Source organism: Nesoenas mayeri (genome assembly GCF_963082525.1).
Source record: "Nesoenas mayeri genome assembly, chromosome: 2".
NCBI lineage: Eukaryota > Metazoa > Chordata > Aves > Columbiformes > Columbidae > Nesoenas > Nesoenas mayeri.
In genome coordinates this window covers 9676954-9695255 of record NC_137543.1, presented here as the reverse complement: position 1 = coordinate 9695255, position 18302 = coordinate 9676954, and the positions used below count along the sequence as shown (strand labels likewise).

General features: G+C 41.9%; 1 protein-coding gene across 1 annotated transcript in view; it reads left to right on the top strand.

Annotated features, from left to right (window-relative positions):
• CCN4 (cellular communication network factor 4) overlaps positions 1-17869 on the top strand; it is a gene marked incomplete at both ends in the record, with an annotated part of 37076 nt that extends 19207 nt beyond the window's left edge. Inside the window, 4 exons of the mRNA XM_080338735.1 lie at positions 10010-10289; positions 14479-14736; positions 16557-16750; positions 17570-17869. Of these exons, the coding sequence (XP_080194861.1) occupies positions 10010-10289; positions 14479-14736; positions 16557-16750; positions 17570-17869 (1032 nt within the window). The remainder of the gene's footprint in view (positions 1-10009; positions 10290-14478; positions 14737-16556; positions 16751-17569) is intronic.
• Positions 17870-18302: the final 433 nt, after the last annotated feature.

Sequence of the window (18302 nt, the reverse complement as noted above, 5' to 3'; positions counted from 1 at the left end):
GGCTCTGAGCAACCTGATCTAGTTGAAGATGTCCCTGCTCATTGCAGGGGGTTGGACTAGATGAGCTTTGAAAGTCCTTTCAAAAAACTGTTCTATGATTCTGTGATTCTATGAGTAGAGCCAGGCTGGGCACACAGAGGTGCAAGGTTTGCCCTTGCAAGGACAACACAGTGATCATGTGGACAGGGTTTGGCATTGCTGGTACCTAGAACTGCAATATCGCCATTATTCTTTGCCACTACTTAGTGTAAGATCCAATTTAATGATACCCCTCTCCCACCCTGGGTTTCACAGTATCACAGTATCACAGTTTCAGTGGGTTCCTGATTTAGTTTTCTAGCAACAGGCTCAGACACTAGTCAGACTGTGGTTGAACATTTGGTTTTCATGATTCTGTGCAGAAAAGCTGCTTTCCTTACAGAAGTATGGCCAGACTATAGCTAGATCAGGTGGCCAGGCTGTGGCCTGTGGGGATGCCTTTGCTTCAAATGTACAAATGCTGCTTTACTGATCTCTCTGCACACACAGACATAATTCTGAAATGATTTTGCCTGGAAAAAGGGTAAGATAACATAAATAATTTCAAACTTATTCCTAATGTTCTGCAATCAGTCTCTGAATCACTTTCAGGTCCTCTGATAGTGTGCAAAGGTCCAGCATCTTCTGTTGTTCCTAAGGATGTTGCTGACTTATATCTTCCATCTGTATGCTCTGTATAGCAAATCTCATCAAATATTATAAGCTACAGTTTCCAAAACATGCCACACTTGGAGCAAAGTAATAGCCTTTCTTAGTGAGACTCTTTACCTGGAAAAGCTGCTGTTTATTCAGACAAACTGTAGGCTCCGTATAGATTTTATATAACCACAGGGTTCTAGCAATGCAGTCTGACGGCTCATCTTTCATTGGCAGTCTTGAGGGGGCTTTGATATAATGATACATCACTATACTAAATGGCAGTCATCTTTTTTGGATGAATACATGTGTTCCAAAGGGGCCATTAAAGGAGTAGTAGCAGCAGATTCCCTTTCCTTCTATTATCTTGAATTCTTCCAGCTACAAAACCAGACTTCTCATACATTTCCTGTTATCAGATAAAATAAAAAATTATCTGCCAAATAATGTTTTTGACTATGATGGACCTGCAAAATAGAATTTGTCTGTATTAAATGCACCATTTAACAAAAAATATTAGGTTTTTTTTCCCTGTGCCAGAATCAGACTTTAGGTGGCACAATGCAGGACCAAACTGATGAAGACATCTTGTCTGACTTGAAGATATCCTTTTTAAAGTGAGGGCTCAAAACTGTAGTCCATGCAGTGAATTAATCTATTAAGATCTCAACAAGACCAGATTATTTTCCGTATTCTGTCTAAACAAACTATTAAACAGCAGCAAAAGGAGAGCAAGTAATTGTCCCTTAGTATGGATTTCAAGGAGGAAGATGCTTCAACAGTTGGAAAATAAAGTGATCCACTGTGAAAGGCAAAGCTAGGGGGAAATAGCAGTGGAAAACTGATACAGGAGGAAAATTACTGTTTAAAGGAAATAGCTTCATCAGTTCATCAGCAGCCTTAGGGAAGTAGTGATGTGAGGTCAAGCAAACTCTTTCAGATTTGAGAACTTAAATAACAATGAAATTTTAAAATGAAAAGTTGTTTTAAATCAAAATACTCTTCATTGGAACAGAAACAGAAAATTGTTGTTACTTGAAAATACAGATTTCTATTTTTATTAGAAAAACCATGAAAACCAAGATGATTTTGAAAAATGCCATGAAATCTGTGCTATTCTTGCAACTGGGGGGGGGGGGAAGTCGAGCTTTTATATTTTATTTACTTTACCTTTTCGCCCTGCTTGGGACAGAGTATCTGCAAGGGAATAAACAGACAGAAGGCGTCTTTCTTTTGATGTCAAGGCCATGGCTGAAAAATAGGAGATAAGCAAATGCAGAACACAGCTAATTGCAAAGTATGACCTCTGCCAAAGCCATCTGAACTTGTCTGGAAGCTGGATTTGTGATACTGCTTTTGTTACCACACTCGTGGCTCATATGGCAACGTCTATTTCTATACAGTTTTAGCACTGTTTGTAACCCTATGACCTTGGATGATCCAAGTGCATTTTCCACTTTCCTAAAATTGAAGTCTGTCTGCTTGTCCCTTCTGGAGAATTTTGTCGTTGTTCCGCCAGATGTTCTGTTACTTTGCAAGGTAGTTTCACTGAATGAGCTCATCAGCTGCACAAACCAAATGTCCAGTGCAAGACATTAAGATGTTCTTACAGCACAGAAACTATACTGTTTAATATCTTGATTAGTGGAGTCTGTGGTGACAGTTTCAATTTGTTAATGATGTCCAAACGTTTTTAGATCACCCTGTTCTAAGCAAGTGCTGCCCTTACTGGGACAACACCTATGAAACATCAGGTTGCTTTCTAACAGGGAAGTTCTTTCCCTCAGAACACATCATGGAAAAATGTGGAGAAAATGTAAGGCCAAACTGAGTTTGCCAGTATAAGCAATATTTTGGCAAAGAGGTGAATGTATGTAACCTTTACTCTGTAATTCTCTAAAATAAGTTAGAAAAGACTGTTTCAAACATCTGCCTACATTTTTCCCACAGATACATTTTCCAAAATGAAGTTATGGGAAGCTGATTGTTCATCACACAGATCCACAGAAATATTAATTGTTGACTCACCATGGATATTTTATTTTCTTAAGCCATTGAATGTTAAAGTTCACGCAGAGTGTTCCTTTCTGCTCAGCCTACAGTACACAGCAAGAATAAATCCAGTTGGCACGTGACATCTATACAACCACCCTATATTTTGGGGGTTCAAAGTCTGTTATTCTACAATATGTTCTGGAGTTTTCATGTCTGGGATCAATTTTAATGAGGCATCTAGAAGCTCATGCATGGTCCGGGGAAGCTGAGCCCTGAATAATCATATTTTCCTTTTACCACTATATGTCCTGCAGAACCTGCTTTATATTTCTGCCCTAATGCTAGCTCACTTGTCACTAATATTGCCTTATGATAGTTTATGAGTGTTCATGGGACTTAGGGATTTGTAGCAAGACTATAACAGTGAGGAAGTCCTGATGGTACAGTGATTACTGCTGATCTTGCTGTAAGAACCAGCTTTTTGTCAACTCATCTGTTTTGGGTGTAATAACAATGCGAATTTTCAGCAATATTCAGCTCAGAATTTCCAGCTGAGTAAGGTTAAGAAACAAACTTCTGCCTTGAGGGCCGGGTTTAAGTTCACTGATGTAAGCCAGGTGCTGTTTTTCATTGCTAGTGTGCCTGTCTCTCTGATACACATGATGAGTTGTAAACCTCCTTCTGTTCTGGGATGAAACTAAAGCAATCCCTGTGCTTGCCCAGATACGTAACGGAGAGTTGGAAAGGTATGTGGCTTTACTTAATATATTATTTTGTTTAGTCTTTTTGTTTTCTCTTCTTTATTAAGCTCCAACCACTGTATTCCTCTGGCAACAGTGCTACATCAGGTTGGTATTAAGATGTTTGCAACTCTGTGAATGTGGATGTAAGTCTCCTGGGGTGCTTTAGTTGCTAAGAACCATTAGGGAGGTACATAGTGCTGTAGTTGCCTCTAAAGGCGTTTCTGCTTGTGTTGTCTAAACAGTTCAGCCAGTAGGTGGAACCAGGAGAAAGCAGATGTGTGTTCTGGCAGAGGGACAGTACAAATGCACAGCCCTTTCGTGGGAAACGCATCCCTCAGTGTCCACTTAAAGTTGTGTTTTTAAATCCAGTGTCCCTGTTTAGGATGGTCAAGCTTCAAAATCTGGAGTTATTTCTAAACAGTGACAGTCTGTTCCTGTCACACCTTGGTGCACAGACTCCCACCGGTGAGGATGGGTCAGTCTGCAAATGGGCTGATTTCATCACATAGTAGTAAGGAGAACATTTTAATAAAGATTGTCTCACTGACCATTTTCTTTTGTGAATGTGTCAGAGACGCAGGACAGGGGATAATCCGGATCATGTCGCATCCCTCCATCAAGGACATCTGGCGTTTGCTCAGAAAGGCAGTATCAGAAATGTAGGTTAAATGAAATTCCTTTACAATGTTCTACTGCGGGAAATTAAAAGGAGTCCACTCAGTAGCACGTGTCCTGCAAAAAGCAGCTTTTGCATGTAAGAGTGAGCTCAAATATCCTTTTTTTTTGTTTGTTTTAGAGCAAATTACCACCAGGAGAAAACAGCAGAAGGTGATAAGGTACTATGGTTTGATCAGACCTCTAACTGCCAACTTTTCGTAACCAGTTCCCCAGCTCTGTGAATAGTCAGAGGTTTTAAATTTAGAAGTCACTGTCCTTTTGGAATTTTTCCCATCAATAAAATGGAAGAGAATAACATGGATAATTTCTCCCTACCTTCACACAGCTCATTGTGATGAAAAAAATAGAATCATAGAATGCTGTGGATTGGAAGGGACCTTGAAAGATCATCCAGTCCAATCCCCCTGCCAGAGCAGGAACACCCAGATGAGGTTACACAGAAAGGTGTCCAGGTGGGTTTTGAATGTCTCCAGAGCAGGAGACTCCACAGCCTCCCTGGGCAGCCTGTTCCAGTGTCTGTCACCCTCACTGAGAAGAAGTTTATTCTCAAGTGTAAGTGGAACCTCTTATGTTCCAGCTTAAACCCATTACCCCTTGTCCTATCATTGTTTGTCACCAAGAAGAGCCTGGCTCCATCCTCGTGGCACTCACCCTTTGTATATTTATAAACATTAATAAGGTCACCCCTCAGTCTCCTCTTCTCCAAACTCAAGAGCCCCAGCTCCCTCAGCCTTTCCTCACACGGGAGATGCTTCACTCCCTTCAGCATCTTTGTTGCCCTGCGCTGGACTCTCTCCAGCAGTTCCCTGTCCTGCTGGAACTGAGGGGCCCAGAACCGGACACAATATTCCAGGTGTGGTCTCACCAGCTCAGATTAGAGGGGCAGGAGAACCTCTCTCGATCTACCAACCACCCCCCTTGTAATACACCCAAGGATGCCATTGGCCCTCTTGGCCACAAGGGCACAGTGCTGGCTCATGGTCATAAATACTTGAAAAGAAAAGCCTTTAAGAATAAGATCTTGCATCACTGAATCAGTGAATTCAATACACATTTTTAAACACTTGCAAAAATTGGAAGCAAAGGAATATATCACAATGCATCTAGGGCTTTGCTGCTTATAAACAAACCTGGAGGTTTCCTCTTTCATTATGTAAAAGTGCTGCTATATATTTGGTTAGCTTGCAGTTTGGACTGTATATACTAATTTCAATACTGTAGCTTAGTCGTTCCAGTTTTCAGAACTAAATCAAACTTAGAGTATTTTCCAACATATTGAAAATATTCTTTACGAGTAACTAGAGCGTGCTGCTAAAATGATGGTACCCATTTTGTGTCTTTGAGACTTGCACAGTAAAACTCACGGCTACTAAAAATACTGAGTTTGTGGCCATGGCAGGCAGGCAGTAACCTTTTATTTTCTCATTCTCTCCACTTGAATAAGAACACAGAAATTAGCTGCTAGTTGTTGCTAGAGAAATATTATTCTCTGCAGATGTAAAAAGAAAGTGATTTTGGAGCTTGCCAAGAATAAATCAGGAGCAAGGTTTGTCAGACGTGGCAGGGTGAGAAAGGCTTCTTCTTAATTTAATGAGAATGGGCTTGTACCTCCAAAAGCAGCAAAATTAGAGCTCATGAATAACTTTTGGTGGAATATTTTCTCCTTAGCATCCAAGATAACAGATCTGCAGACCCTAGATTTGAAGAGTAATTATACAAAACAAGTTAATTACCAGTACCTGAAAAAAAAACAGTTTCCTAGCAGACACATTCTTTTATCTTTCTGACATTTTAAAATAAACTTGTCAAATCGCCAGCACTGTACTTTTTGGTGTTAAGTTTCTTTTCATTCTCACTTTGTATTTCTTATAAAACTGTTGTCCTCCTTTCCATTATATTGACTCTAAAGGCATATTCATGAAACTTTAACTTACATGAGGGTTTGCCTTGGTTATTTTTATCTGTTTGTTTGTTTTCTAGTTACAGATAGTCATCAATGAAGGCCATTACAGTGTGGCTTCCTGTTGATAACACCTGTGGAAAGAGTTGTTATGATTGTGATATTTATAAAACATTATTATTCATAATGTCTTAACCATAATATCTATTAATTAGAAAGCATCTATATCCAAAAGTGTTCTGGGACATTGAAGTATTATAGCAGGACAGAATGACTTTTCCAAAGGGATTTAGATATTCCAGTGATGATAGTTGCCCACAAAAATGAAAAAGTCAAGAATTTTGTAAATCTACAGAATTGTTTCTCTCACAGCAGAGCTTTGAGGGACTTAGGAAGGGAAAGGAAGAGTTCCTGGAAGCTGCACAGGTTGTGCACTTGTTCTAAAGCCCAGTGGACAACCGTTTCCAGAGAAGATCAGGTAGTGATAGAGTTTAGCACAGGAAGCTGCTTCCATCTCTCCCTGCCTTTCCTACTGGTAAAATACATGAGTTGAAGTGTTTTGATGCCTGTCCACACTGATTATTTGAAGATGCTCATGTAACCCATGCTAAGTGTCCTTCCTATGGCTTACTCAGCCATACCACTGGACTTTTCAGCCAGCACATCCAAGAATTACAACAGCTATAGTCACTATAAGGACACTTGAAAAGCTTCCTTGGCTAACTCAGGCTTTAGACCTAGAGAAAGGAGCGTTAAACAATTTACTCTAAATTCCTGTCTATCACAAGCCACCAAATGGCTCCCAGCTACCCAGTCCTTTACAAGAAGTCAGCTACAGTCCTACACAAGAATTCAGCTTCAGTACTTCATGTGTTAACTAAAACCATGGGACTTGTAGGGCTTATTGGCTCCTCTTTGCTATGTGTGTTGATTCACAGACACTTTTGTGTCTACACAGGGTAGAAGCTGTTTGCTTGTTCATGTTGACAGTAGAAACAAGGGACTGTAAGGGGATTTACTTACAGGGTTGGGTCATAGAAATGGGCTTTTTAAATAGCTGTGTAATTTTTGTCTATGTGATTATTAAGCACTTTTTTAATGATCAGCAATGAAGTAAATAGGTTTGTTGGACTTGAAGAGGCCTTGTCTCAAGTGACAGATTATTGCACCTACTCACATTATTGTGAGTGGAATGAAAAATACCACTATTAAAAGGCCAGGGCTTTTCATTGATCTGAATGTTCCTCTTTTAACAACTTTGGCAGCATCAAGGAGCCTTAAAGTGGAAGTAAATTATACTGGTATGTTTTAGTTTAAACATGAGTTTAAATGTGATTTTAAGCCAACTTTAAAGCCAACTGTTTGTAAAGGGGGCTTCAATGGGATTGGGAATTATGCCCAGAGCAAATACACTGCCTATTTGGCAGTGATTACCAATGTGTTAACAATTTGGTGTTCTAAATACAGGGTAATTAATTACTAAAATACTTAAATACACCTTTAGATAGTGCAGCAGCAGGTGGAGAAATGTACTTTAATAAAATGTGAGTCTTCTAGCACGGAAGCTGTACAAGACAGTAAAGGGCTTTGCAGAGGTACCTTGATGGATAACTCATGAGCTGTGGGTTCAGAACTCTTGGGGATGCTTTTCCCCACAATGCCTTGGGTTGGGGCATTTTCTCCATGGAGAAGTAGTGGAAAACCTTTTATTTGAGACACCTGAAAGTGTAAAGATGATAAAACACTGAGGAATATAGAGTGCAGTACAAGATAGTCAGGTATGGATGTGATTGCTTTAGTAATTTTCAGACCTAGACTCTCTGTGTCTGAACTTTGTAGGGTTAAACACCTATTCTTTGCAGAACTCACATTTTGCCACCAGTAGGGGCTTCTGGACCACATGTGCCCAGGCAGGGTCATGTTCTTGCTGCTGTTGATAGACTGTAAATAACCTGTTTGTTTCTGTGCCTGAGCTACTGTGTCCTACTTGACACCTATGTGCAACTCAGATTTTCTGTGCAGTGATCCTGTTAGAAAAGCCAAATCTTTGCCTTGTCACTGGACCAATTTGCACCCTTCCTGCAGCACAAACATGGCTGGTGCTGTTTCATTTCATCCGAAGTTTGCTCTGCATGGACTGGAAAGTACAGAAAGCAATAAACCTTGGTCCTCTGAGGATTTTGCTATAAGCTAAGGTACACCAGCACTCCATTATCTCAGTAATAGTGACTGAATGTGTCTACTGGTGTAGAACACTTCATCACATGAAAACTATTTTCTACCTTGATCAGATTTTTTATTTGATTATAAGATTTTTAATTAATTTGCAGTTCCTTTTTTTTTTTTTTTCTTTTATTTGCCAAGGAAGTGGAGATCAGGAAATGGAAACTTGGCAGTGTCCTCCCCATAAAGCTTTTCCTTCCTTGTTCACCATGCTGGCAAATATTTGTGCATGGCTAATGCGAAAAACACTAACATTATGAAGCTTCATTTATACTCACCCCACTTACAGCTCCCACAGTAACTCCATGCTGGACAAAAGCATGTGCCAAAAGGCATAGGTGAAAAAACACTCTAGAAATATCCCAATTGTTCGACTCTGTGAGTCAGGGCAACATCACAGGAATCACAGTGTGAGAGCTGGAAGACCCCATTGCAGACTATACACTGCCTATTTGGCAGTGATTACCAATGTGTTAACAATTTGGTGTTCTAAATACAGGGTAATTAATTACTAAAATACTTAAATACACCTTTAGATAGTGCAGCAGCAGGTGGAGAAATGTACTTTAATAAAATGTGAGTCTCCTAGCACGGAAGCTGTACAAGACAGTAAAGGGCTTTGCAGAGGTACCTTGATGGATAACTCATGAGCTGAGCCTCATGACTATTTAGGTTTCACAGGGAGCATTTCTGCTAAATATGATAGTCTGGACACTGAAGGATGGATAAGGGTGTTTGTCAGAGTTCTTAAAGGAAACGCATAATACATTTTTTTTTGTTTTTTAATGTTGTAGCCACAGTGAAGCTTCATTGCTTAGAACTGGGACTCTACCAGAGAACTAAACTGCATGTGTGTTGTGTTATAGGGGTGGAGACAAGCAAAACATTTTACAAACAGATTTGTGTGCACCAAGACATTCACAGGCAGTCAGATTTTGTTTTCAGAGGTTGTCTTCTTCTGTCTCTAACCTCATCTCTATTCAGGTCAAAGGACTGAGACACTGTAACGTGGCAGTTGTTGTAGTATTAGTAGTACTGCAAGAAGAGACAAAATGGCAAAGTCATCCTTAGGAGGTCTGTGATGAACTGTTAGGCCTGTGGGTTTCAGATCACCCTTACAACACAGAGATTTGTGACTGGGTGTCTATGAGGTTGGTGGGCTCACAGGCCTGGTTCTGGTTCCACTGGGTTTTGGGTACTAGACCCACACAAATGTGAATAAGCCTGAGGAAGATGAGGTCAAACAGGGCCACATGTCACATGCTTTCACACTGCAACACGATGACTTTTTCTTGCTCAGTGACCTGAAGGGCAGTTGCTGTTGTTTGAGGAAGCCTTTGAGTAGCCAAGAGGTCCTACAGCTATGTCTCAATGAACAGGTACAACAGCTTATGGGGTGGCACAATGCTTTGCCGGACCTAAGCATCACAGGATGACACAGACTGGAGACATGTCACACCTTCTTCTCATGTATCAGAGAGGTCTTAACATATGTGCCTGTGTTCCTACATGGGAAAAGACCTCTGTTTAGAGACAAGAGGTCTGGAAAAGGCAGACTACCAGTGGGCTGGGGCTATGCAGTTTGAGTGCCAGTCCAAGCTGCAGAACATCTGCTCTTGGCTGATATCTGAAGAGGTTTCCAAGACAGGAGCGGCTGCTCTCTTTCCATGGGTCTTTTACGCTTCCTTGAAGTTTCTTTAGATCTGAGGGGATTTTTTTTGAAGACTAATCATCACAGAGTTCACAGCCCCCTTTTCTCTGCAACGCTCTCCAAGCTGTGTTTCTTTGTTTGTAGGCCATTGCCCAGATCTCCACCACCATGACCCCCACCATCCCTGCCACAACAGAGGCCTACACACGGACTCAATACTGTAAGTGGCCGTGCGAGTGTCCCAAGTCCCCACCTCGGTGCCCGGTAGGCGTCAGCCTGGTGACAGACGGCTGCGACTGCTGCAAGACCTGTGCCAAGCAGCGTGGAGAAAATTGCACTGAGGCCGACACCTGTGACTTCCACAGGGGCTTGTACTGTGACTACAGTGGAGACAGACCTAGGTACGAAATAGGAGTATGTGCACGTAAGTGATGTACATATATTTTTGACTTAGATACACATTGGCAGCTCCCCTCAGTCTGAGCAATGACTGAGATTTGTCTCATTAGATACCTGACTGTGTGCTCATCAGCTCTGCCATTCATCATCTTCCATTGCCTTATAGCTGTCTTCATTCTCGGGCAGCTGGCTAGATGGGAAACAACTTCTGAATTCTTGCTCTTCGATTTGGCTGCAGCCATGAGCAAGGAACAACCTGCATTTGAAGGTCTTGAGATTTGCAAGTAGATGATTCTGTATTCCCCATAACAGGAGGAGGTGCTGTAGTGGGCTGGAGATGAAGGAGGGAGAGGTATCCAGCTGGCATATTGACAAGCAATATGGGCATCTACAGGAAAACCATGAACTTTAGGAGATGATTTTGGCTTATTCCCAATATTGGATCCCTAGGAAGGATAGCACGTGTTATCTTGTCAAGAGAGTCAGGGATGAATCATGTCTTAGAAAAGCTTATTGGTGACAAACTGAGGTCTGAGCCTTAATCTGACAACAGTTTCAGTCAAGTTAGCTGCCACGAGGCAGGAGGATTTCGTCCTGCTTGTCATAACAAACTCTTGGTGGGACAATTCATGCAACTGGAATGTTTTTATTCAAGAAAAAGATGAAAATTAGGTAGTTTTTGTGTGTCAAGGATATATTGACTTGTTCTGAGATTCAGAATATGAGGGGAATCTGCTCTGCTCATAAATGTCATAAATAATTGAAAATCACTACTCTGGGAATGATTAAAAGGGAAAGAATCATGAGTGCAATCATACAGACAGCTGATGAGAAAGGAAGCTACCTGTTTAGCAAGCTGTTAGAACATGTTGGTTGTGGTTTTATATTCATAAACAGGAAGAAGCCATTTAGAGGAAGGGTCTTCCAGGCTGGAATATAACCACAAATGAAGTAGTGATAGAAAATGGAGGACAGGAGATTGCAAGATGAATAGACAGAATCACTGATCCACAGGAAAGAGAAAAGATTGCAAAGAGTGGACTTTGATACACTGAGAAAATCAGCAGAAGTTTCACAAGGGGCAAGTCTGAAGAGTAAAGAGGTTCAACATAGCTGAAAGTTTCTCATAGAAATGGTACTAGCAGTTGTTATTCCTCAGTAGAATAATGGGAAATGTAGTAAGAAATGAACTTGACTTTGTATTAGCTCAGCCACCAAAAAGAAGCACACAGAAAGGGCAATCTAACCAGATTTTTGTCGGATATGGGCAAAATAACAACAGGAGAAGACATGTGCAAGGAGCCATAACCTTAACCAGTGATTTTCAAGATTAGAAAAGATCCAGGATTAAGAAAAGAGGATATGTGATCATTCAAATGTATTGTCTGGATTGTGTGTGGAGCATTCATGGGAGGTCTGTAAGAACAGGTTAGACAAACATCTATTGAGAATGACATCGTTACAGCTGGCCCTGTGTTGGGAGAGGAAAACAATGTGGATGTTGTGTCAAAGCTACCTCAGCCTTCCTTGGCCTCTTTAAAGACTTTCATATTGCTTCATGTTTATTTATTTAAACGCTTGCTTTCTTAGTTGATTTTAAAAATATATATTTTTTATTTTTTGTAGTCCTCCTATACGTCACAGGCATTAATTATGCAACAGCACTGTGAAGTAGGAAGATTGATCCCCAGCTTCCCCAGTGTGGTCTGGAAGGATTCCCAATCCAATGCGCTTTCGCATGCCTACTGCCAAGACAATATATCCCCTATTATGTGACATTTATGTCTATATGGTGAGGAGCATTGTGGTGTCCACAGCTGAGGGATGTAGGTCTTTCCATGGTTAGAAAGTGAAGAGCTTTGTCTCTGGCTGCCATGGAAAGCTGTGGTACTTTCCTTGTTTTCAGTGTCAAGGTAGATGCATACAACAGGATGTGCTGACATGTTCTTGTGCATGGGGTCATATATTTTGAGGTATTAGAGAGAGTGCAGAGGAGGGCGATGAAGCTGGTGAGGGGCCTGGAGCACAAGTGTGATGAGGAGCAGCTGAGGGAACTGGAGCTGTTCAGCCTGGAGAAAAGGACGCTGAGGGAAGACCTTATCACTGTCTACAACTACCTGAAAGGAGGTTGTAGCATGGAGGGGGGTGGTCTCTTCTCCCAAGTAGCAAGTGATAGGACAAGAGGAAATGGCCTCAAGTTACGCCAAGGGAGGTTTAGACTGAATATTATGAAAAAATTCTTCACAGAAAAGGTTATCAGGCATTGGAACAGGCTGCCCAGGACAGTGGTAGAGTCACCATCCCTGGAGGTGTTTAAAAGGCATTTAGATGAGGTTCTTAGGGACATGCTAATGTGCTAGCATTCGGTTAGGTTATGGTTGAGCTCAATGATCCCGAGGGTCTCTTCCAACTGAAATGATTCTGAGATTCTATAATTCTAGAGGCTGTGTCACCCCACTCTGAGTGCACCAGCTATTGCTCTGACCTCAGGGTGAGTGAATGCAAGAGCAGGACTCCTGTGCTGGGTGTTGGGGACTAACTGCTGTAAGGAATTTGCTTTGCAGCTGGATGCCAAAAGCTAGGTCTAGAGAATCCAGTGCATGCAGGACCAGAGATGCAATATAATTTGTGGAAAATAAGGATCCTGAAAGAGCTAGGAACTGGTATTGGGAAATGGGGTGAAACTGTGGGAAATTCAGGCTGTATCTGCACTGGCAGGCTGGGGTGTGTCCCAGCATCTGGTCACCTGAACACCACATAGATAGAAGTCACTAAAGCTTTCCTTTTGTTGTTGGCTTTTCTCTGCACCAATGCAGAGACAACAGGCTGGGGAGGGATGTGCCCAGGTCGGGAGGCAGTTGTTGTGCATGTGTGCTAGGAACTGCAAAGTGCTCCCAGATTGACTGACTTGGGTGCAGATTTGGTGCGATTCTGCATGAAGGCATTCAACAGCCCCTCTGTCTATGCTTAACGATGTTCTCATGATGAACATCTTCATGTATGAGACCTCCAGGAGGCTGACGTAACACAGTCTAGGAGAGACATGCTGGAAGCAAAACACCAGGGAATACAGAATTTTCTTAAACTGTCATAATCTGTGTGCACACCTAGAAGCTGAAATGAATCCTCACCTCTGGATCCAACACTGAGCGATGTCCCTTCAATACAAAGGTTGAAGCATTATTAAAATCTGAGGTGAGCACAAACTGAAGATATGGCTCTGTGCTTCAGATTCCAGCAAGTCTCATTTTTGTGCAGAAAAAGGGATTTGCTTTTGATTTTTCACTCAGCCTATTCTAAAAATAGGAAGCCTTACTGAATTTTAATTCAGCGTTTCAATTTATACATTGCAGCTCCATTTCCAACCAGACTTAAAACTTGAGCAACCTGGTGGGTGCGTGCACACTGCCTCCGTGTGACCAAACAAGAAATTGAATTTCGAATTTGAATTTTCTTTTACAATATTTCTGCCACTGGTTCCAAATAATAGTCCCTAACTTTGGGGGAAAAAAAAAAGTTACTGCTTTATACTTCTTGTGTCTTATTTCCTAAATCAGTGTGATTCCTGTTCAAGGGCAATTAAAAAGCTCAAACTTTTGTAATTTTGCTTAAAAATATACAACAGATACTAATTTTCATGGCTTTACAATATGTTAGTTCATTTTCCAAGAAAACTCTTCTGTGATAAACTGGGTGGGATCTAGTTGCCTGAATGTAGGAATCCTGTGCCATTTGTGGTGCTTCTTCACTAGCTTGGCTGTCGTCCCTCTTCTACTTCAGAATGGTGTGTCATATTTGCAGCTCAGTGTAGTCCTCTTAAATGTTCCCGAAAACCTCGAATTTCACTCAGTATCTGTTTTAATTACTTGGATTGCTCCTACTGCAAATAACTTTTACCAGCATGCCATGAAATGATATTTTAAGTGAGCATTTGTGAATACAATCTGTTTTATTTTCTAAATTCTTTTTTCCATGAAGCATTAAAAGATTTTTTTTTTTTTTTGGCTGCAATTCAGAATGAAACCAGTTTCCTAGATGGTGTGACCACGTTTGGCTCAGCATCACACTGAACACATCACCCTGCAGCACTGCTGTGTCTCCACGTTGGCTCCATTAGCCCAGGGAGCAGCTTGGTGAATAAACACATCAGCGCTGCTTGTTGCCAGAATTATTTTAATAGTACTCTGTGTGTCTTTCTTTTTCTTTCCTTTCAGAGATTGTCGGTGTAGGGTGTGTCCTCAATGGAGTCAGGTATAACAATGGGGACACATTTCAACCCAACTGCAAATACAACTGCACGTGCATTAACGGGGCTGTGGGCTGTATTCCCATGTGCACAAACTCACGTCCTCCCCTTGTCTGGTGCCCAAACCCAAAGCTGATTAAGATGGCAGGGAAGTGCTGCGAGCAGTGGATTTGTGATGACTCCAAGAAAATAAGGAAGACATCTCCGCGCCACATCTCCTCTGCAGGTATGGTGGAACCGAGTTGGACCTCTCATTTGTCATTGGACAACTGAAGTCAGAGTCTGCAACCAAAGTATCAGCTTGTACTGCCAGATCTGACAGGTGTCTATTGGGTGAACGAGGCACAAAGGCTTCTACACAGCATGTAGTGAAAGGACAGGACATGCAAACACCAGTGATGTGCTTGAACTCCTTAGCAGTAATATGAAATTCATCAAACATGCTTGTGTGGCAAAGTCCCCTTTGAAGCACAGATCTGCTGTCACAGATGTCACAAGTCCTTTTTACTTCACCATCTTTTTTTTCAGTCTGGCCCCTCTGGAGAAACAGCATGGGCTCAGTTTAATTTGGAACTGAGACTTTCTGTCTGGGTTACAGTGCTTTAGTAGTACGAGTTAAGCCCCTGTATCTTGGTAGTCCCAAACTCACATAATGCCTTGAAAACAGTTATTGGAAGTTATGGAAGTGTTATTGCCAATTGGGCTAAATTTTCTTTGTGTTAGTATAGCTTTTTGGCAGTTCTGAACTGGTGATATTATTGAACTACCTATTTTATGTATCACATGAAGTATCTTCTTTCCTCACACTCAGATTCATAGTGAGGATTATATAGCCTACTGAACAGAGCTGGTACCATTTGCCTCAGACATGCTCCCAAATGCTTCAGAAGGGCTCACCTTTGTGTATGTCTTAAATTCACCTTCTTAACACCCTGTGATGCAATGTAGTGACATTCATAGAATCACAGCTTCATATTTTAGACTATCTCACAAAATCAGAGCTCAAGAAGACATAGGATGCTTATTGTAAACCAGGATTTTGGTTCGTTGATGGATTTTTTGCCAATCTTTGGTCTGCTTTTTTGTTTGTTTGTTTGTTTGTTTTGTTTTGTTTTCCACAAAACAGAGCTTTGGTTTCCATTTTGTGGGTTAAAATCACCAGACTTTAGCTCTCATTTCTGTCTCTGGTAGCTTTGAATTGTAGGGTAGGCCCAAATTCAAAACATTTACTACTGAAATCAGCCTTATGTCTTCACGACCTGTCTTTCAAAATGGGCATAACATAACTTTCCTTGCCTGACTTTTTCTCTTACAAGCAGAAGTCTTATAGAAGTGAGACTAGTATTTATTACATTTAATATAAAAATTAGTATGATATAAAATATAATAATGAGCAAGCTCAATGCATCAGGGTTTCTATCAGACTTCTGCCTGTGCACTGTATTGTGAGTTGCACACCAGTGGGGACTTTGGCTGAGGCTGTGAAGGAACCTGAACTGGGGCTGTTGGCTGCTTTCAAAACAGAGCCCACCCTTTCTTCAAGGGGCTGCCGAGCTCCCAGGGAGCTATTCAAGCTGCTCTTCCTCCCAGTGAAAGGCTGTGGCTGCTTCCCAAACCCCTCAGCCATACAGCAAAGACTGTCAACCCCTTTCTGCTACAGGGGAATCAATTGAATGGGCTCAGAAATAAACCCTCATGGTGGGATCAGATCTCGTCCCTTTTCTGCACCGGCTGGCGCAGGCTTCTGTAATTAAGTGTTTGCATTGTGGCAGCACCTGGGGGTCCCAGACAAGGACCCCCTTGTGCGAAGCTGCAAAGGGAAATAAAGAAATGAACCCTGGCCCCGAGTGCTTGCAGCACTGGAGGGTCTGACACAAGTAGGTCAGTGGCAATGGGGGATGGGATGAGGAGGTTTGCGGGAGTGCCGAGCCACTTCTCTGTGATTTAATTATTCAGGTTAGTGAATGTGAAATGAGCTGGGGAGAGGGTGTTTAATATGGAGAGCTGCCCGCAGTGAATAATGTGGGGTTAATCTGGTCTCTGCAGCGTACGAGGGAGAGGATGAAGTCTGGCAGAAGAACTGTATTGTTCACACCTCATCCTGGAGTCCCTGCTCAAAGACCTGCGGGCTGGGCATCTCCACCAGGATTTCTAACGACAATGACCAGTGTCGGCTCCTGAAGGAAAGCCGCCTGTGTAACATGCGGCCCTGCGAAGTGGATATAACCAAGTACATTAAGGTGGGAACCATTTCTCCATGTACCCCTTCAGCTTTGCTTGGACACAGGGTCAGCCTTTTTTCAGCAGCGTTCAGGCCTCTGAGGGCTGCACTTCTGATCCTGGAGGCTGTTAGAGAGTATATGTGGACCCAGGGTACTGCAGAGTGGTCAAAAATGTGTCCTACCTCTGCTTCCACAACCTGGCATGAAAAACAGAGATGTTTAATCCCAGTTATAGAGTCATAGAATAGTTTGGGTTGGAAGGAACATCCAGACGTCATCTAGTCCAACCCCCCTGCCATGAGCAGGGACATTTTCAACCAGATCAGGTTGCTCAGAGCCCTGTCCAGCCTGGTCTTGAATGTCTCCAGGATGGGGCATCTACCACCTCTCTGGGCAACTTGGGCCAGTATTTCACCACCCTCATTGTAAAATATTTCTTCCTCATGTCTAACCTGAATCTCCCCGCTTCTAGTTTAAAACCATTATAACTTGTCCTGTTACAACACACCGTTCCAAAACATTGAAAGGTCCTTTCATGGAAAGGCAAGCCAAGTCCACCGTGCTTGTGTGCTGTTTCAGACAGAGCTGTGACTCGGCTAGTGGAAAAGCAGCGGTGCACTGCTGTCATGGCTCTGGACTGTATTTTTCAAGTATACTGCTTGGAGCTTCTGAGTTCGCATGTCTGAACATGTAAATCTGTCACACCCTCCAGGGCAGGGCTGTAAAATTCTTCCTAATGGGCTTCAAAACCCTTTAAATATCAGGAAGGTCATTTGTATGGACTACCTGTGTCAGCAATTAATATTAACCTGTCTCTTCTGTTCTTCTCTGATTTAGCCTGGGAAGAAGTGCTTGGCTGTCTACCGGGCCAGTGAACCAATGAACTACACCATCTCAGGATGTGTGAGTAAAAGTCTGTATAGACCCAAATATTGCGGCGTCTGCACAGACAACAGGTGCTGCACACCCTACAAGTCCAAGACTATTGAGGTGAAGTTCGAGTGTCCAGATGGAACTGAGTTTTCCTGGAAAATCATGTGGATCAATGCTTGTTTTTGCAACCTGAACTGCAAGAACCCAAATGACATCTTTGCTGACTTGGCTCATTACCACGATTACTCTGAGATCGCTAATTAAATTGGCTGAATGCTGGAATTGACCCATTGCTCTGATTTTACAGAGGTTTTAAAATAAAAGGAGAAACTTTCATCTACTGCCAATGTGCAATTTGTTTTTTCCTGAGTTGGGATGTCAAATCTCCTTGTTTTGTCACATTGTTTTTGGAGAGGCCTTGGACAAGCAGGGTTTTAACTCTAATAGACCTTCATCCATTAACAGCAGCCAGAAATTCCTCTGTGCAAAGATTCTAGGACTTAAATGACAGTCTTGTTGGCACTGCCATTTATTAGGCCAGCAGTTTAGTTACCTAAAGGAAAGAATAGTACACTAGTATGGCAGCAAAAGTATGCCTGTCAGTAGCTTAGACATCAGCTTGAGACATCATTACTGTCATTTCTTGAATAATGTGGTCAAAGCTGGAAAGGAAGCATTGGTATATGTGTTTTATTTT